This window comes from Lotus japonicus, chromosome 4 (genome assembly GCF_012489685.1).
Source record: "Lotus japonicus ecotype B-129 chromosome 4, LjGifu_v1.2".
NCBI classification, from domain to species: Eukaryota; Viridiplantae; Streptophyta; class Magnoliopsida; order Fabales; family Fabaceae; genus Lotus; species Lotus japonicus.
In genome coordinates, this window is record NC_080044.1 from 7843626 (window position 1) to 7864293 (window position 20668).

Below are 20668 nucleotides of genomic sequence, written 5' to 3' on the forward strand. Positions count from 1 at the left end.
CACATGGGCACTCCTAAGATCAAACAAGTTTGCATCGTCTCTTCCTCTTCCACCTTCTCAAGTTCCACCTTATCATCCACCTCTTTAGCTTCAACTATCTCCCTATAAAATGTCTCCAACAAGCTTTCCCCACATAGGCCTCTCAAATCAAAGCACGCACACAACAGAGAAACACGATTCTACCAACCCTCCGCACCACCTGTGCCAATTTCCACATCAAGGTATAACTCAACCACTTATGCTTCATTCCTTTGATTATATTCAATTTCATATCTCAATAGTCTTTTGTTTTATCTCACATCTTCCCTTCCTGTTTCTTTAACAGACAAGTCCTACTTATCATCTTCTACATTATTGTAAGAACTCTCTTTTAAACACTTTTTTTTTTTTGCTTTTCATGTTGGCATTTTAACTGAGAAATAGTATCTGATTCATAATTCAGGCATATTTTGCTATATATGTTAGTGCAGTTGTTGTTAACTTGACAATAACAATTTTAATTTTTTTTGCTATTGTTAACTTCATTGTATGCATGTTTATGCTACAGAATCAAAAACATGGACGAATAATTTGCTTGCAGTTCTGGAGAATGTGTATTTTCATGACCATCATCTGCCATGATTTTAGAAGTCATTGTTGATCCATCTAAACCAAGTTTGCAACGTTAGAATGTCACTCAAATCATTTTAACTCTTCTTCTCCCAATTTTTAATTTTTCACCGGTATCTTCTTCTCCCCCCAAACCACTAATGAGTTGCATTCGTCTCTTATTTTTATTTTTATTTTTTTAATTCACCTACCCAAGATAGACAATCTAAGGACTTCATCACATTTTTTGTAACACATACCTCAAAGGTTTACTGCATTATTTTTTTTCATTATGTAATACATAATTTGGTCTCTTCATTTCTCATAAATGCATACTGTTGTGATTCTCAGATTTCTATTTTATTTGTTCTGGTATGTTACAGTGCCTTTAAACTTAGTTCTTTCATGGTGCCTTATGTCCTAAGCTTACCTATTCTTAGTTCTTTTTCCATCTCCATTTCATTTGGAGCATACTTCTATCCGTGGCTTAATCACTTGAGGTCCACTGAATAAAAAGAATTCATCAATTGACAAAAACAATTATTACCTTTGTTACCTACCATTGGATAAGGTTAGATAAATGAGAAACCTTGCAGAAATTTAGGCAGGTTAAAACAGTATTATATTTTTTTATTCAACATTATTCCTCTTTTCCTATTTGGTGGAGACTCTGGCTCTGGAAGAGAGCTGTGCTGATTTTTTAATAGAACAGTTTTAACTTATTTTGTAATGACTTTCAAGTAATTTGTGAATTCATAGTTTTGTGGTCAACTGATCAATAATTAGGATTTTTATTTTGTTGTTAAACTTTAATTGATTTTATGTTGAGTTTTGATTTAATTTGCAACTGAACTTGATTTTTTTTACCTTACTTTTCAAGATACTAGAGTATTTTTAATCTTCTCTACTGACATTGGTGTGTTATTTTTTTTTTGGTTCATCAGAATGTCTCTTTGTATCATTTTATTTAATTTTAATGTTTTTCGGCACTCTTAAGTACTCTATGTGATAAGGATAATGGTGGTGGTTATATATGGTCGAGTGGTGTGAAAATTTTAGAATAGGAACCTCCAATTTGCACTTTCCTGCTCACCCTTATTTGTTAACTACTTTATGTCTTACTTGGAATTGATTGCTTATAGTTATAAGGAACGTGGTTTCATATAGTGGGGTGGTGTTAAAAATTGAGAATAAGAACAAGCACTTTGCACAAATGCAGTACTTCCCTTCTGAATACGTTTCATGGCCACAAAAGAATGAAACTTATTGACAGATTTGGAAACACAAAGATTGAGAAAACTTTGCTGGATTGTAAGAGAACAAAATAGGAATTATACCTGGGGAGCGAATGGTATGAATTCTGGAAAATTGCTGAATTTGGGAGGAGAGTATGGGCTTTTGGTGTAATGCACACAATTTTTATGTGAGGGTCATTAAGGCCCTTGAGTTAGTGTTTGCCTAAAAAAAAATTCTTTGGTTTTCCTTTTGTTCTTCTGAATTTCTAATAGTTTTTAAAAGAATAGTCAATGAGAATTAAAACGCTATGAAAACTGCTTTAGGGGGAACTAAAACATATTGAAACTGAAATATAAAAAATTAAAATCCTAATTTAATTTTTTATTTGAGTAACTAAAAATTGTGTGATTTTTTTATAGTTTATTTATTAGGAAATTATATAGTCAAAAAATTAATATGTAATTTGAGATATTTTGTTGATTAACTAAAGGTTAATGAGCAATCATAACAAATAAAGAATTGAATAGTTACACGTAATATATGATAATATATAACACCTATTCAACATTTCAAATTCAAAAAATGTAACGGCTGAAATTGGGCACATGTCTTTGAAAGATTATTTAAGCCTCACAAAAAACAATAATTTTTATTTAATTACTTATGAACTTCTTTTGAAAAAAAAAACCTTGAAGGGGGCACTTCTACCATAATGGGTACGTAACAAAATGCATTATTATTTCACTTTAAAATTTTGATTATCACTATATTCCAAAAATTAATTTACATTGATTATTTATAATTCTAAAACTAAATTCTAATCTTTTTTTATTACAAGAGGAAAACAAACTAAATTCTAATCTAATTTAATTTAAATTATAAACTAATTGAAAATAATTAATTAAATCCTTTAATTTTTATTCAGTTACTATATTAAAATTAAATTACACTTAAAAATATTCTTATTCTTGATTTCTACCGTTAAGGTTTTAATGGAATTTGGAATGTGTACACCCTTAATTGTATTAATAATAACGACACAGTTTCACTCTATCTTTTTTTCACATGCCTTGAGTTCTATTCTCTATTCTCTTATAAAAAACGGACACTTTCTTTTGCGACCTTTGCTATTGAGCACGACAAATGTGTCGTTAAATCATTCACTATAATGTGTTAGGAAAAAACAAATAAAAAAACAAAATATTCATTAAAAATACTTACAAATTTATGATTTCTTATATCTAAAATAAATTTATTCTTTTAATCCATAAAATATCTTTTAAGAAATAACACATTTAAAAAAAACAAAAATGGATGTCCCCGTGCATCGTACGGGTTAAAAATACTAGTATAGATATATGCGGATATTGTGTAGAAATAAAAATATTTGAATTCTCTTGAAGTAAAAGCTTTTTATTATCATTTTTATAGATTCACATTTTCATATCAGTATATTGGATGTCTACATCTAAAAATTACATGAAATAGCGATACGCAACCCAAAATCTATCATCTAATACTTACTTAAGAGTTTTTCTTATAATTAGATTCACCTTTTAAAAAAAGAAATAAAATTTGCAATTTACCAATTCTAACAAGAAGTTTGCAGCGTGCAAAAAATACTTTTTATTTTGTGATGTAGATGATTATAATTTTTCTCAATGATGTCTATGGTGTTACAATCCCTTTTTTTATGATCAAATATTTGACAATCTCATTCTCATTTCTTCACTAATGGTGTTGTCATATTTGCTGTGATTTAATTTCTCAACAGTCAAGTAGTTGGGTAGCCTCCTCTTCGACAATGTAGAACGAACAACTCTAATAACCAATCCAAATCAACCTAAGTAATAGACCATTTTGCATAATAAGAGCAATATTTTTGTAAAAGGAAGAGTGCTGACCATGAAAATGATAATAACTGCATCAATGTATGCTGAGAATTGTTAATTCAATCATTCGTAACGCTAGATAAACATTGAGGCTCGTTTGGTACATCATATTATACATGATAGTATAAGCTTATACAATACATTATAGGCTTATCCATTGTTTGGTGCTCACATTGTATTGTATAAGCTTATACATCAATCTCCTCTTATACATCAAAATGATGGATTATTTAATCCACCCTATAGATGATGGATAAGACATGATAAGAGTGCAATGTATAAACTACTTTAATATATTTAATCAACCACCACCACAATCACCCTCAACCACCACCGCCTCCACCACTACCACCACCACCGTCATTGCCGCCACCACCGTCGCCGGCACCACCACCACCGTCGTTGCCACCGCAACCACCCACCACCACTGCCGCCACCACCACCACCGCCTCCACCACTACCACCACCACCACCGTCACTGCCACCACCATCGTCGCCGCCACCACTGTCGCCGCCACCACAACCACTGCTGCTGTCACCACCACTACCACGCTCTAGTCATCGTTATCGCCACTACCACCACACTCTACCACCACCGCCGCCACTACTGCCACCACCATTTTCGCCACCGCCACCGTCGACACCACCATGCTCCACCACTGCCACCATCATTGATATCTTCATACCACCACTACCGCCGCCCCTCCACCACCACCGCCACCGCCACAAACACCACCATCCACCACCACTGCCACTACCGCCGCCGCCACCACCACTACTACACGACCAGTGTTGCCACCAAATTATACAGTGTATGACCAAACGATGTACATTATTAAATTTTTATCAGGCCTTATCCTATCAGGCCTAATACAATCAGGTCTTAGACTATCAGGCCTTATACAATACAACGTACCAAACATGGCCTGATTCTTTGGTTTTAAATGTATATAGAGTTAGTTGTTATACGCTTCGATTATATTTTAACCTCGAAAAAATCACGTATGAAGACCCCGTGCATAGAACGGTTCTCAATCCTAGTGTTATCAAATTCTCAATTCTGTCATATTCCATGGAAGCATCATTCCAGCAGCAATTAATTCCATGACATGACAGCCCCTTAATTATAAAGACAGTATACATGTGCGTGGATTCAGTTTCCACTCATACCATGAATAAGAAAAATCATCCAACAGTGTCCTTAACCATTGCCATGTTGTTACCTGAATCTGCTCAAGCACTTGATCTTTATCCAGCGCCCCATCATTGAAAATGATCCTGTTGCGCAGCCCCCAAATTGATCTTATAGTTGCCAACCAGATTGCAATTTCACCTAGTTTGTTCTTTATTCTGGTGCCTGCTATGCAATTTCCATTTCCGCCGCCACGCTATCAAGTTCCCTTGATTTGTTCTTTCTTAGCTGGTGTTATTGTTATGCAAATATCTGTGTCAGGCATATTTATTGAAAGCTCAGATAGTTTACACATCTATAATTGGTGTTGTCTATATTTTATAAAGTGACAGTATCAATGCTTAAGCTGATCTCCACAATTTTGTACATATTTGCTTCTTTCTTACCTAAATCACTGTTTAAGGTATTTAGGAGGGTTGCTAATTTGTTTTGTGGCTAATGATTACGGATTATTTTGAATATCAAATGCCAAATTCCTTTTTCCATACTTGTGCAAATTATCTCTGTCTTCTTGATTTTTTTTCCTATGTATTTAGCTTAAATAATGAACTAAGTATAAAGTTGAACTCTCCTGAATATGATTTTTGGCGATAAAAGCTTCTATTGTTTTGAACTAACTCTAAAGTGTCTTTTTGCATGCAAGTTCTTGGACCAGCATCTACTTTCATGGCATAAGTTAGAGTTGAAATTATTGGGTGGAAATCACACCAAGAAGGTGGTGCATGTTATCCTTAAAGCATGTACTCTATATTTTAATAACAGGTTGACAAAGGGGTGAGTCCATAGTTTGTTCGTTTCAGAGAAAGCAAAATTTCCCTGTCTAGCAGCCGTTAAATGTGTTTTTTCTTGTAGTGAATGTCTGTCTAGTTTGGTAAGCCTTTGATCTTTTAGCATCTAGTTTTTTGTGTTGTGACAATGCTGAGAACTTAGAGCTATGTTATCTTGAGTGGACGTTGCAGCTTTCATCTGTTCTTGGTCCTTCTTCTTTGTGTTGACATTTGACTCTTGGACTTGAATGAACTACTTGTGCTTTTGTTGTAGGTAGCTCATTCTTCTTCGTCTTCTTCTTCTTCATCTAGATCACCTATTCAAATGATGTTGTCCATTGTGCTTGATGCTCTTGATTGCAGAGTGCTTCTTCTTTCTTATGAACAATGATCATGTCTTTTCTTGATGTACTAAGTTGTTTGTCAGACAATGACCCTTTAGACTTCACAATTTCTTCTCAATGTATCATGGTCCCATTGCTGAAGTCTTCTTCATTCCTTCCGATAAGAATGACTCTGTAGACCTGGAACAAGTGCAACTTCTCTTGATAATGATATGACTTTGTTGCTTCTTAAGTTTTATCCATTGCACTTCTGGACTTGTCAAGTTGAGTGTTCTGTTATTGAGAAATGATGATGTTATTGGGCAGACTCAGCTTCTTCTTCGAAATCATCCTTGTCTTTGAGACTGTTCCATAGAAGGCTATTTGTAAACTAATGTTCTTGTAGCTTCAAGAGTCTTCTTGCGATCCTTTTCTTCTCAATAGATTAATTTCTTCATTTAGCTCCTTTATCTTTGTCTCTTTCGTCTCTTCTCTGGTCTTCTGATTTCATCTTTCTTCTGTGATCTTGCGCTGGTAGTGCTTGCTCTTTTCTTCATTTCTCTTGTAGTTCCTCTTCTTGTCTTTGTAAATAAAATTGGTTCTTAAGAATTCCATAAGCTTTGACAACCAATTCTATCTTCAGATGAACTAAGTAACTTTTTTATCAGCAGCAATCCTTTGATACTTGCTATGAGCCCTTTTATGTCTGATTCTGATACTGGGCTTGATGGACGTTGTAGCATGTATCTTCTCCTATAGTCTTTTGATCTTTTGTTCCTAATACTGATTAAGACTTTAAATAATATAAAATCATTAGTTTTTATAACTTTATCTTTTATCATAATTAAAACTAGGGGTTTAAATCAGTTTTTGGTCCCTAAACTTTGACCGGAATTTGTTTTCCATCCCTCGTCGGTGTAACTTCCGGGTTAGGGCCTCAAACTATGGCCGACATTTGGTTTTCATCCCTGCCGGAGGGGTAGCGCTGACCATCGTGAACACCTGTCACTTCTAGCCCACGTGACTTTGCCACGTCAATTAATAAAGATGACGTAGAAAAAATTAAAAAACCAAAAAAAAAATTACGAAAATAATAAAAAACCCTAATTTATTTTAAAACTATAATTATCTCCTAATCCTAATCACTCACAGATCAAATTAGAAACCCAAAAAAAATAACATGAACTTTTAATTATAATCCCACCCACTAGTGGCCTCGAGTCAAAGGCAAAGAAGGGGAAGAAGAAGAAGGTTGTTCAGATCGAAGGCCAAACCCAGAAAAATGAGAAGAAATCCATAAATTATACAGATTGCATGCCGAACCTACAAGTCCCCCATTGACATTTGACAAGGAGGTCTTCCGTCTCGGCAAGATGGTCCAATCCACCCAATTCGATGGCCTCATGCCTGTAATCTTTCCATTTTTCTTTGTTAATGCACTCTGTCAACACTTAGTGATTCTTCTTGTTCCGTCAAACCCCATTTGGCATTTGGCGTTATCCAAATGGTGACTCCTCATATTTGGATTACCCGTTTCATTCCACGCTCAAGATGTCCAACCTTGGGCGTGAGGGGGTGTGTTAGAGTCTCACATTGGCTAGAAATGTGACCAATCAAATGCTTATAAATGATAGTGCAAACTTCAACTCTTGAGCTAGCTTTTGGCTTGAGTCATACATCCTTAATTCTAATATTTGGAACATTTGATGATTTGCATTTCAAGTTTTAGATGAAAGGATGAATAATTTTTTTGGTAAGCAAAATTGTTCATTTAAGGAGGTACTAGGGGGTACCTCAACCCAAATGATACAAGAAAAAAAAAAAACAAGAAGCTAACCAAAACCACCTGTACAAAACACAGGGGATTTGGGTTTGGCACCCCACCCTTTAGGCTACGCGCCCCAGCATTTTTTTTTTATTCCAAAACTACCCATCGGTAAATGATTTGCCGATGTCAAAATACCAATCGGTAAATCATTTACCGTTATTGTTCCTCAGTATGAACACCTTCATCCCATTACCCAGAACACGAAGAACAATATCGGTTAATAATTAACCGATTCTAATATTGTATCGGTATATCATTTACCGATTTGTAATCTGGAAGTTTGATCACCTTTTCACCATTACTCCTCCCTCCACCAACCCCTCCACCATTACTCCTCCCTCCAACAACCCCCCACCAGCCCCCCATAACTCGCCCAAACTACCTTATTCTCCATTACTCCACTCCTCCCTCACATTTCACCTTCCCACCACCACCACCATCTCCACATTTCCACCACCACCACCAAGGGAAAGCTTTTAACTTCTGGTAAGTGTTGTTAGCTTTGGTACTTTATTTATAGTTAGTTTAAGTAGTTAGTTGTTAGTTTAAGTAGTTAGTTTAGTTAGTTAAGTTGGTAATTTAGGCTGCTGAATCGTGAACTGAATCGGTAAATGATTTACCGTTATAGTACCGGAATTTGATTTACCGTTATGGGGTCGGAATTTGATTTACCGTTATATGGTCGGTTATTGATTTACCGTTTTTGTTCCAGGGATGACAGAGTCATTTTTCTTTGGTGAATCACAATTGATACATGCTGCTGGATTGGAAAATGATAATCCAGAGGAGCAACCATCACTAGCTGAACCTCCGATTATATCTATAGATGTCTCTCATTTGTATCATACTGATCAGGTACTCATTGCACAAATTTTTGCATGCTTTGTTTGCTTTGTTTATGCCTTGTTTTATGCCTTATGCCTTGTTTATCCTGAAACAGCGTTTCCCTTTGAAAGATGATCTTATGAAATGGGTTCGCGACATTTCTATGGCAAATAATTTTGTTTTGGTGACAACAAAGTCTGATAGTGGTGCGAAGGGAAGAAAAGAATATGTCATTCTGGGGTGTGAGAAGCATGGTGCGTATATTCCCTACAGTGAACCGGATCTTGTTGAAGGAACGTCAACACAAAAGACAGGTTGTCCTTTTAGGCTAAAAGGACGACGTACGAAAGATGATAAAGGTTGGTGGTTGAAGGTGATGGACGGTAGACACATCCATCTCGCAGCTGAGTCACTAGTTGGCCACAATTACGCTGGTAGACTGAATAGTGAGGCGAAGGAGGACGTGATAAATCAGGCTAAGACTTGGGTTCCACCTAGAAAGATGTTGGCGTCCTTGAAGGAAAAAGATCCTTCAAACTTGACTACCATCCAACAAATTTATGGTGTTTGCAAGCGGTTCAGACAATCCGTTCGTGGGTCACTGACAGAGATACAATACTTGTTGAAGAAGTTGGACGGTGAGAAGTATGTTCACTTCGAACGAAATGAACCCGGATCGGAAGTGATTAGAGATATATTTTGGGCTCATCCGAATGCCGTCAAACTTTTCAACACATTCCCATATGTAGTGATCATGGATTGCACATACAAGACCAGCAAATACAAACTACCCTTGCTCGAGATTGTTGGCCTGACCTCCACGGATAAAACATACTCAATAGCATTCTGTTACATTGGCAGTGAGACCACAGAGGACTACATTTGGGCATTGGAGTGTATGAAGTCTCTGATTTCCGACCAATCCAGGTTGCCTAGAGTGATTGTGACGGACAGAGATCTTGCTTTATTGAGTGCTGCTTCACAAAGCCTTCCCACCACCACCCATTTACTATGCTTGTGGCACATCAACAAGTGTGTTTTGGCAAAGTGCAAAGAGTATGTTGGCACGGATGATTTTGCTCAAGAGGTTATGGACAAGTGGGCCGAATTGGTAGATGCTCCAACAGTTCCAGAATTTGAAGCTCATTGGATTGAATTGTTTAACATGTGCAAGCATAAACACAAGTTGAAATTTGCCACTTATTGTTCTACTACATGGTTGGTCCACAAGCAGAAATTTGCCAAGGCATGGACAAATCATGTGATGCATTTTGGAACAACAACAAGTAACAGGTACAAAAATTATGTTATGACTTGTTATATGTATTTCATTTCATAGATTATTACAGTATTAATTCTTACATGTGCGTTGTTGGTTTGCAGGGCTGAAGGTGCACATGCCAGCTTGAAGTTGATGTTGCGGAACAGTAAGGGTGACCTGGCCACATCATGGGATGCGTCGCATAGTTTGACCACCAATCGCCACACTGAGATAGTAGCATCGTTTGAGCGCAGTATGAATAAAATTGATCACCTTTTCAAGACCCCTTTCTACACAAATATTAGGGGATTTGTGTCAATCAAATGCCTGAAACTCATTGATGCTGAACTGACAAGAATGCGAGCCTCCGGCGGCAGATGCGATTGCTTATTGAGAGAGACTCATGGACTACCTTGCGGTTGTCAACTTGCAGGTTACCGGTCAACCACTCTCCTCTCAACTACTTCCAATTATTTATATTTGTGATTCAATGTAACATGTCTGTGAACTTGCAGATTATGAGAGGATTCCGTACGAGGCCATTCATCCATTCTGGAAGAGCCTAAGTTGGGAGCATGTACCTATTGTAGATACTGGCAGCTCAGATATTTGCGGACTAAACCATGGAGAGATGCACCCAGAAGTTGAGGCACTGACACGTTATTTCCATTCTTTGGATACTGGAGGGCAGAGTATGGTAAGGAGGAAGCTTCAAGCGATATATTGTCCTGAAAGGAGTACACTATGTACTCCTGAGCTTCGGATAAAGTCCAACCGCACTCCTAAGTTGAAGGAGAGCAAACAACCCAAGGGTCGAGCAATAGGATCCTTGACTCGTGATCCTTCAGCGTTTGAACTTACTGACAAGAAGATTAAAGAGGAAAAGAAGTCTTCACAACCAGCAAAGAGGAAGAAGCGTGTGAAGAAGTCTGATACAAGCCATTTCATGTGTAACTTTCCAGCCTTTCTCCATCCATATATTGGCACAATTACAGATGTTGAGGATGATGGTAACTGTGGCTATAGATCCATTGCTGCATTAATGGGGCATTCCGCCGGTCAGGACGGTTGGCCTTGGGTTAGGGCTACATTGATACAAGAACTTGAGACCAATGTGTTAATGTATAATAGGATGTGGGGCACAGATGTTGTTAATGCCTTACATAATCGTCTCACTCTTCCTATTGGTGACCCGGCCACCCCTGACAAATGGTTTCAACTGCCAGAGATGGGATACCTTGTTGCCACAAAGTACCAATTGGTTCTCGTATCCTTATCCTCTATGGGTTGTAACACATACTTTCCACTGATAGGAGCCGGCCCATGAGATGAGCATTCTGTTATAGCTATTGGACATGTGATAAATCACTGGGTACAGGTATATTTTGACCAAATACACTAATATTTTAGTTGCCTACTAGCTTGTCGATTAATTTTTGTATGTGGAAGTTATCTAATTTTATGGTTATTCTCTAAAATGCAGCTCCAATTAACTGCTGGACATCCTATGCCGACTATTGCTCCCCAGTGGGATTGGCACGCTGATCTTGCCTCCAAATACTGGAGGAACCTATATCGTCCACGTTTAGACATGTATGATGCACAATTCCATGCTTGGCTTGGTGCTTTTAGTGGTCATGCGGACTATGTGGACATCACCACAGATTGAATGTTCTTGTATTGTGTAATATTAATTTGTAAACTCTCTGTAATTTGGTAGAATGTGGCCCTTATCACAGGTTGTTATTAATGATGAAAACCTAGACATCATCGTAGATTGGCAGGTTCATGCGTGTACTTTTGGTAATGTTAATTTGATGTACTTTTGGTAATGTTAATTTGATGTACTCTTGTCATTTTCATTTTCATTACCCTCCACCACCAACCCTGACATTACTCTCAACCACCAGCCCCAACCACTCTTCTACCATCCACCAGTACACCTTAAATGTTTTGACCGCACTCCTGAGCTATAAATCTATGTTGTGTCTTGCCTCTTCTTCTCACTCTTCATTCCTCATCTTCCTGTCTATTGTGTCTTGACTCTTCTTCTTACTCCTCATTCTACACAATGGAACAAGACCCAAATCCATTCCTCCGCCATTGCAAAGGTCAAAGCAACAACTCTGGCAGCTCTCGTCCTCTCATTCCTGGCCCGGCTGGCGCCATCCAGGCTGCCATGTATGCCCGTAGATCCACCCCGAACACACCACTCATTCCGACCCAGGAAATCGTGAGGCGTGTGCTAGATCATGGATCAACCGAAACCGATCCTGATTTCAACTCACATGCTTGGCTATCAGCCCTGCAAGAGTGGGGAATAGCCACTCCGCTGGGCTCTCTGACAGCGAACGTTGAGAGGGTGGAGAATGTTGTTGCTGTTATCAAATCTTGCACTCCCAATGGATTTGGAGATGCGAAAGTTACCCTCAAGGTATGTCTTGAGTTTGGGTTTTGTAAGGCCTTGTTTTTTGTCCCCCTTGACTAACCGTTCTAATTTACTTCTCAAACGATTTCAAAAATTTAGGACCCCACGGGTGCCGTTGATGCTAGCATCCACCGCAAGGCATTTACTCACAGTGAATTTGCGAATGACATAACTGTTGGATCTGTTCTCGTTCTCCAAAAGGTCTGAAACCTAAACATGAAACTTGCTTCATTTTTTGGACAGTTAAGCATGGTTTAATTAAAGTATACATTTCACTTGCAGGTTGCTGTGTTTGCACCTAGAGGAACTGTTTGTTATCTTAATATAACATTGCCCAACCTAGTGAAGGTATTCCCAAAAGATTGCGGACCCCATGACTTCATCGATATCACAGAGGAATAATTTTGTTTTCGGTGTTGCTTATGTTTAATTTGGTTGTGTAACCGTTTAACTTATTGTCATGAATTACTACATGCTTTGAATTATTTATATGTTGTCGTTGTTTCTGTTTTTTTCATTATAAGAGTCATAATATTAAGACTAAAAATATAACACATGCAAATAAAACGAGGAAAGAGTCATAACATAACATAAAAAGTCCTAACATATACATAATAATGGATCCCACATAACAAGTGTAATAAAATCACTCTCCCCGACCCCGCCCCCTGCGACCTCTGGGTCCACGAGCTCGACCTCCACGAACACCCTCTCCAGGATCACCCTCTCCACGAGCTCTGCCTCCACGAGCTCCGCCTCCACGGGGTCTGCCTCCACGAGCTCTGCCTCCACGAGCTCTGCCTCCCGCAGCTGCGGCTCCTCGAATAGCAGAAAAGGCAACTCCCTGGGTACCAACGAAGGAACTCCGTCGAAAGAGATCGAGCGCCCTCTCCGTGAGGATCCGGGGCTGTGTCCCTGGAGCATAAGCACCTGGCACCTCCAGGGACTGCTCCAACAACTCCACACCCCTACGTATGGCAGACTGCATAAAAATAATATACAAAAATAATTTCATTAACAAAAATCACAATTGAATGAATAAAAATAATATACAAGTTTAGAATCCAAACTTACCACGGCACTAAGCTCCTCCCTCCTATCCTCAGGGATGATGAACACATGTGACACTCTGCTATACCACCTCATGTAACCCTCCACCGCCTCTCCCGGATATGTAGCAGGTATCCCCTGAGGGCGGAGGTGCGGCTCAAACTCAGCATAGGCAGCATCTGCGGTCTCGGCAAGGGACCCCGTCGTCTGGATCTCAGAGGGGTGTCGAGGGATGTCCTGTATGAAGCCAAACTGGCGCATAACCCGCTCTGGTAGATGTAGGCTCACAGACCGGCCGTAAGGTGTCCGAATGTAGCCGGAATAGAGGGCCCTGGGATCCCGCGGTCGAACATCTCGATGGTCCTCAAAAGGGGTCCATGTGATATCATCCACTGTAAGCTCATCGAGCATGACCCGTCTCTCATCGAGTCCGGAATGCGCGATCCGAGACGTGGACCACCGCTGCGCCCTAGGCTGGTCCTGTGTGTAGCCGGGGACCTCCGTCCTGATAATGACGCTGCTGGATATGTACTCATACGCCCATGACAGCACGAGGGAGGTGAACCCACCGATCTGCGCTGTCTTCCTGCGGGAAGCACGACTCAGCTGTTCGTACAACGAAGCCAGCGCAATCGCACCCCACGCGTACTCCGACACGCGACCGAGGTCCTCAAGCATCCCGATCCAGTAGACAGTAGTGTGGTAACCACCACTCTTGCTGGCAAAGAGGGTGGCACCAAGCTGGTTCACCAGCCAGATCCTAGCAGCATCCTCATAGCGTCCCCCTACAATGAAATGAATTAAGTTAACAGTTATTAATAATACTCTAAAAATAAATACAACTTAATAAAGTAATTATTAAGACATACCATCCATAGCAGACGTGTACATGGTCTTCAAAGTAATGAACCGAATGTTCTGGCCACCCGCCGCCTCAAACTCAGCCAGATAAGCAGCAACAGATCCTCCCAGGAGCTGGGCGCAGAGCGCTGCAACCTCGTCTCGCTCCCCTCTGCCCGGAGTGTAGAACCTCGACCCTGTGGGAAGATGGAGAATAGCCGACACATCGTCCAGGGTGATAGTCATCTCCCCGAACGGCATGTGGAAGCTACTCGTCTCCTCATGCCATATCTCAACAAGGGCCAGTACGACAGCTGGGTCTGTCTCCGGTAACCCGCACCAAGGCAGGTGATACAAACCCGTCTGCTGCAGCAGCTGTCGCACAGCTGTGTGGGCCTCTGAATCGCCATCACAGGGGAGGTTCCATACCTTCCCCCCAACAGTGGCCACCCTCAATGTCCGACGGTCCACGTACCGCGGGTCTGTGCGAAGAAGTGCCTGCCACGTCCAAGGAGCCTTGTGGTCAGGATAATGCGCAAGAAGCGACAGATCCGCAGGCCCCCCGGGAAACGGTGCCACCCTCTGGATGAGGTCGTCATCTGCACCGCCCTCTACACCGCCCTCTGGCACCACATCTGGCACAACATCAGCAGCATCAATCTCCTCCTGGAGAATAAGAGGCTCCTCCTCCTCACCACTGGCCTCAGAAGCAGTCTCAGAAGCAGACTCCTCGCCACTGGGCTCCGAAGAAGACTGCTCGCCAGATGTCTCCTCAAGAGGTAACTCAACCATCGGAGAGACCGGAGTAGGATGAGGCTGAGGCTCAGCCGGAGTACCTGACGGAGCTGTAGTAGATGGACCACCTGACGGAGGTGTAGCAGACGGACACGGAGACAGAGCCCCGGCCGGAGTAGCAGACGGAGACGGGGCCGAAGCCTCAACCGCCTGACTAGCTGCTCGATGGTCGCCGCGCCGCGTAGAAGCATGCAAGCGCTCGTGGCGATCCTCCGCATCATCGACTGTAGAAGATCGAGACCTCTTCCTCCCGCCCTTCATTCTCCTATGAAAAGCAAACAAATTTAACATCAAATTACAACTTGAACAACTTTAACAGTTACAACTTGTACAAACATCTCTCATATAGCAACAAACATCTCTCATATAGAAACAAACATCTCTCATATAACATCAACACCCTTTCTAATTTGTCAATCTAGATAACTAAAATGCAACATTAAGGAAGTTCCCTAGTTCTAATAAGCCGATACCATCAACACCCTTTCCCAGAGTCATGACACTAAAATATTTGAAAATTTGTACAAAATATTCAGCCCAATAGATGGAGGAAAACTAAAAAAAACTGGCTTAAAAAAACTGCCTTAAACTGCCTTAAACTGGTTTAGAATCGGGAAATGTTTTCCCATTACAGAATCGGAAAAACATTTTCCATTACAGAATCGGAAAATGTTTTTCCGATTTTACAGTAACCCAGAAACCAGAACTGGAAACGACCCACTCGTGCCCATGACCGTTTCATGCCATTTCAGTCAATAAAACCTACCTCTAATCAATAATCAACTACCCTAGTGTTCAACATTCACCTAATAATCCATCAACTACCTCTAATCATCAATCAATGTGAGAGAATCAATAAAAATGGAACTTACCTTTTGAATGTAATGGAATGGGAGTTCCGGTGCTTTGAGGAAGCTTTGATGATGATGGGACCGAAGCTTGGAGTGGTGGAACGCAAGTTTGGGAGAGATTTGAAGAGGGAGTGATTTGGGGAGGGAAATGGGTTTTGAAAATTAGGGCCTGTTTGGTTTGGCCATTTTCTATTTTCATTTTCAAAGAAAACAAAAAATAGTTGTGAAAACGTGTTTGATTAAAAATTTGAAAATATTTTCAGAGAAAATATTTCCGAAAATGGGTCAACTTTTGAAAATAAAAAAAAGTCGTTTTCACATTTTCAATGAAAACGGAAACGAAATGATGAAAACACGCGGTGGCAGGGTTGTAATTATAATGAAATTGGTTTCTTTCTTTTCTTTTCGTTCTGAAGGAAGAAAGTGTGTGCCGGCCCTAACCTCTGCAAGTTCTTCTCTGCTACCTCCTTCATCCCACAACCAAGGTTCTTCTCCTTCTCTTTTGTCTTCTCTTTTTTGAATTTTTGAAACGTGAAACTGGGTTCTCACCATGTTGCACTGTGAACCCTATTTTATGTCTTTTTTGGGTGCCATCTGATATGAACCCTATTTCTTGGTTACTCTATTTTGGGTGCTTCACTTGATGGGTTTTGGTTGATTTTGGAGCTAGTTTTTTCGGTTTGGTGTTTCAATCCATGTTTAAACCCTCTATACTGCCTTCAAAATCTGTAAAACCCATGTTTTTTGGTTGATTCTGAACTCTATTCCTTGGCTGGTTTGCGTTTTATGCTGGGCTCCACTGGTCTTTTAAGATGTCCAGGCAAATTGCTCCACTTTGACTGCTGATATTAGGGTGTCTTCAACAATTAACATACAACACAGAATCCACAGATTAACCAACTGGACATATATTTTTTCATAGTAATACATGTCATATGTGCTATGCAAAAACACGTGATGCTGAGGCAATTGAAACCTTGGGTTTGCCATAGAACCTAGTGGCTTTATGTGGAGACTTGGCTGGTTGCATATTTTTCCTGTTTCTGTAAGGGCCCGTGGCTGCTATTTTTAAATTAGTAGGGGATTTGAATTGTTTTTGGTATGGTGTTATGTTTCCTTTGTACAGTACCAGTACTAGATAGAAGTAGCTTTAGTATTCTTCCTTCTTTCTTGTTTTTGCTTTGTACATGGCTTAAAATACTCATAGTATTTCCATTAATTAAACTTTGGCTTACCAAAAAAAAAAAGGTTTACTTGTAGTAGGAACAACTTTGATGTAGGAATGCTTGCATCTTGGTTGCTTGTAGTTGGCTTTCCAATAATAGGTGCTGGTTCTTTTTCAGTTTTTGGGAATGCCTCCACCATGGTAAATTTGGTGGGGCTTTTGGTTTTGGGACTAGTAGGGGTGTGATGTATTACCTTTTCTTTTGTTTTGTTGGGGATTGAAGCTAGTGGCTGCATTTGGTTATTAACTTTTTCCAGTTGCTGTACCAATAATCTGAATGTTATGGCATCCATATATATTGTCTCTTGTGCTTCTTTTAATTGTGCTCTGCAGGGTCTGTTTTTTTACTTGCCTTGTAAGAGTCTCTTGTGCCCTTTATTAGTTTACTTGCTTAATATGAGATTATTTGCATAAGATGGGAGGAAAAACTGAGAAGGGGGAGAGCATGGAATGGACAACCCAAAACACAAAGATATTCATTGATATTATTTATGATCGAGTGAAAAAAGGGCAGCTGCAAGGGTCTACATTTAAGAAAACAATATGGGAAGAAATAAACATTGAGTTGCAAAAGACAAGTGGAGCACCCCTACCTGATGGTGTAGAAAGGCTGAAGGGAAAGTTTAATCGGCTACGCTTTCAACATCGTGAATTTTCAACTTTGATATCTCGCACAGGAGTTACATGGGATCCTGAGGCTAACAAAGTGAATTCTCCTGAAGAAGTATGGGAAGAGATGTACAAGGTAAGTTTAACTTATAGAATATCATTATCATTGTTAAATTATCTTCTTCAATTATCAATGGCTTTATTGTGAAGACAAATCAGAGATGAATTTCTTAAAAAAGGAAAAAGAATTTGCTCTTGTATTGTAATATATATATATATATATATATATATATATATATATATGCATAGGCTAGTAGGCTACACAATTATCTTGAACCGAATGAAATTTTGTTAATTATAAAATAAAAATGATATGGACTTGTAGTTGTGGTATATACTGCAAGTATATGTACAATTTTAGTAAAAACTTATCATTGGATTTAGTAGTATATAGTTAATATATGTATATGGACTTGTTTTAGTAGTTATTTCTTTTAACAAGTGAGCATGTAATTATAATCTCAACTACTACTGCTTTTCTTATGTATTTGGACAAGAGTACACATGTTGGGAAATATAATCATTGTTCTTTTTTTTTCAGAAAGGAAAATTCTACAAGCAGTTTAAGAAACATGGATTTGAGCATGACTATTATATCCTTGGTGAGATATTTAATTCTAGTACAGCAACTGGAAAGTTAAGTCAAGCTTCTACTCAAGAGCCACCAAACTCCGATGAAGAGAGAGAGAAATAGAGGAAGACTTTCTCTCAAAAGGTGTTCATATTGATTCTAAAGTTATTGATGTTGATGGAGAGGATCTGCAAGAAGTTAGTAAAAGGAGAAAAGTCACTGGGACTTCTAGTGAAGGTCGTCGTAAGGAAGCAAAAAATTCAAGGCTGGATGTGTTAGAATCAGCAGTGACCAAATGGTCTAACGCAATGGATGCAAGGGCAGATAGATATAAAAATGAAGTTGATTCTTCTGCAGACGCATGCATTAAATTATTAGATTCCATGGATGGTATTTCCCCAAAAGTTTTCAGCATTGCCGTGGAGAAGTTTACAAATAAGGATTTGAGAAAAATGTTTATAGCAATGTCTTCAATTAGGAAAATGGATTGGCTAGCATCTCTTGAGTAGTATCATTTAATTGATTCTAATTTTATGTTATTTTGTTTATGAGATTGAAGATCGGATTTTCTTGTTTTGTTTCCTTGTTAGTATTGAATTGCTATGATATGCGTTTAATGGGTTGACATTATTTTTTAGTATATGAATGTTTTCATATTATTGATAATAATTAATATTATTATTTAATTGAGCAGGTTAAAATGTCTATAGATAAATCTATGGATTGTTCAAGTGAAAGTAGCACTGACTCTTATTTGGATGACTTTGGAGATATTATTATTGCTTCATTGGTCATGGAATACCAGCAGAGTTTTATTAGTAAAACACCATGCAGAAATTCCAAGTTGACTGGAAGGATGTATACTCTAGAATTTTTGCTTGGTAATGAAACTACATGCTATGATAATTTTAGAATGAAGAAGACCGTGTTTCTGAATTTTTGCGAAACTTTGAGAGATGTTGGAAACTTGAGAGATGGAAAAAAGGTGAGCCTGCAAGAAGCAGTTGCAATGTTCTTGATCATAGTGTGTCATAACTTGCGTCATCGACTCGTTGCCGACCGCTTTCAACACTCATTGCATACAATAAGCAAATGGTTTAGAATTGTTCTAAGGGCAGTCTGCAAGTTGGGCACAACCATTATTCGACCAAGAAATCAGACAACTACACATCCATATATTATGGGCAACCCAAAATATTTCCCTTATTTTAAGGTAAATTTCTATCACGTACTTATAATATTTTAAATACTCCTACTAACCTACTATTTATGTTTTAAATGTAGAACTGCATTGGTGCTATTGATGGCACACATGTATCTGCTTGGGCTCCTGCTACTAAACAAACTGCATTTCGTGGAAGAAAGGTCTTGATAACACAAAATGTTCTGGCAGTATGTGATTTTGACATGCTATTCACATTTGTTTATTCTGGTTGGGAAGGGACAGCAAATGACGCAAGAGTGTTTTTAGATGCTTTGACTCCTGAAAACAATTTTCCAAAGCCAGAAGGAGGTAATTTTTAGTTTTAATAATGAATTTTACCAACATATTTTTGTTATTCAATAGATGCTCTATTTTTTACAGATCAATTTTATCTTGTTGACTCTGGATTTCCAAATGTGTCTGGCTATCTTGCCCCATTTCGGAGGCAAAGGTATCACATGCGAGATTTTCGTGATGGGGTAAGACCACAACGAAAACAAGAATTATTCAACTATCGACATTCTTCATTGAAAAATATTATCGAAAGATGCTTTGGAGTATTGAAAGCAAGGTTTCCAATTTTGAAGTTAATGCCAAATTATCCCGTTCGAAGACAAAGACTAATCCCTATTGCTTGTTGCACAGTACACAATTTTATTAGAATGCAATACGCTAGAGATAATCTTTTTGACCAATATGCTCAAGAAGACTTAATTATGGATGCACAAGGTTTACAGGTAGACCAACAAGGAGTCAATGTTGATGCTAATCAAGCCGCTTAAATGGCTCATGTTCGGGAAACTATTGCAGATCAAATGTGGGAAAATTTCAATAGATCTTAGGTAGAATTGTATAATTTTTATTTTTAAGACCAATGATACTTATAATATTTATAATATATTTCTCTTACTTGCAACTTGTTGTGACAGCCGGATTCAACGCTTGAATAATAAATATTTTTGTTATAATAGTTATATAACAAACATATACCATTTTTTATATTTGAAAATAAAAGAATTAGATATAAAATATATTATTAATTATGTCAAACCTTGGTGAGTGTATTTTACTCAAAATTATTTCATAAATTGAAAACAGTTCAATCAAACACATTTTCATTATT

The 20668-nt window shown here is 38.7% G+C and overlaps 3 protein-coding genes across 5 annotated transcripts; 2 read left to right on the plus strand and 1 right to left on the minus strand.

The window, feature by feature from the left end:
- The first annotated feature begins 10503 nt into the window (after window positions 1-10503).
- On the plus strand, window positions 10504-12792 carry LOC130716236 (uncharacterized). 2 transcript variants are annotated; one of them, XM_057566441.1, is made up of 4 exons: window positions 10504-11290; window positions 11396-12346; window positions 12440-12541; window positions 12623-12792. In XM_057566441.1, exons 2-4 carry the CDS (start codon window positions 11984-11986, stop codon window positions 12740-12742), a joined length of 585 nt encoding a protein of 194 aa, XP_057422424.1. In that variant the 5' UTR covers window positions 10504-11290; window positions 11396-11983; the 3' UTR covers window positions 12743-12792. The 2 variants fall into 2 exon arrangements, 1 of the variants encoding a protein (XP_057422424.1); XR_009011901.1 differs by lacking the exons at window positions 12440-12541; window positions 12623-12792 and having other exon boundaries at window positions 11396-12386.
- An 82-nt stretch (window positions 12793-12874) lies between these two features.
- Window positions 12875-15394, minus strand: LOC130710057 (protein MAIN-LIKE 1-like). The gene is made up of 3 exons (XM_057559210.1): window positions 14260-15394; window positions 13415-14175; window positions 12875-13322 (listed from the first exon to the last, which is right to left on the minus strand). The coding sequence occupies exons 1-3, from the start codon at window positions 15314-15316 to the stop codon at window positions 12987-12989; spliced, it is 2154 nt and encodes a 717-aa protein (XP_057415193.1). The 5' UTR covers window positions 15317-15394; the 3' UTR covers window positions 12875-12986.
- Window positions 15395-16146: 752 nt separating this feature from the next.
- Window positions 16147-20058, plus strand: LOC130713978 (uncharacterized). Of its 2 annotated transcripts, XM_057563801.1 has the most exons (4): window positions 16147-16361; window positions 17517-17846; window positions 18312-19554; window positions 19626-20058. In XM_057563801.1, the coding sequence occupies exons 3-4, from the start codon at window positions 19042-19044 to the stop codon at window positions 19863-19865; spliced, it is 753 nt and encodes a 250-aa protein (XP_057419784.1). In that variant the 5' UTR covers window positions 16147-16361; window positions 17517-17846; window positions 18312-19041; the 3' UTR covers window positions 19866-20058. The 2 variants fall into 2 exon arrangements, with proteins under 2 accessions (XP_057419784.1, XP_057419785.1); XM_057563802.1 differs by lacking the exon at window positions 19626-20058 and having other exon boundaries at window positions 18312-18917.
- The last annotated feature ends 610 nt before the right edge of the window (window positions 20059-20668 follow it).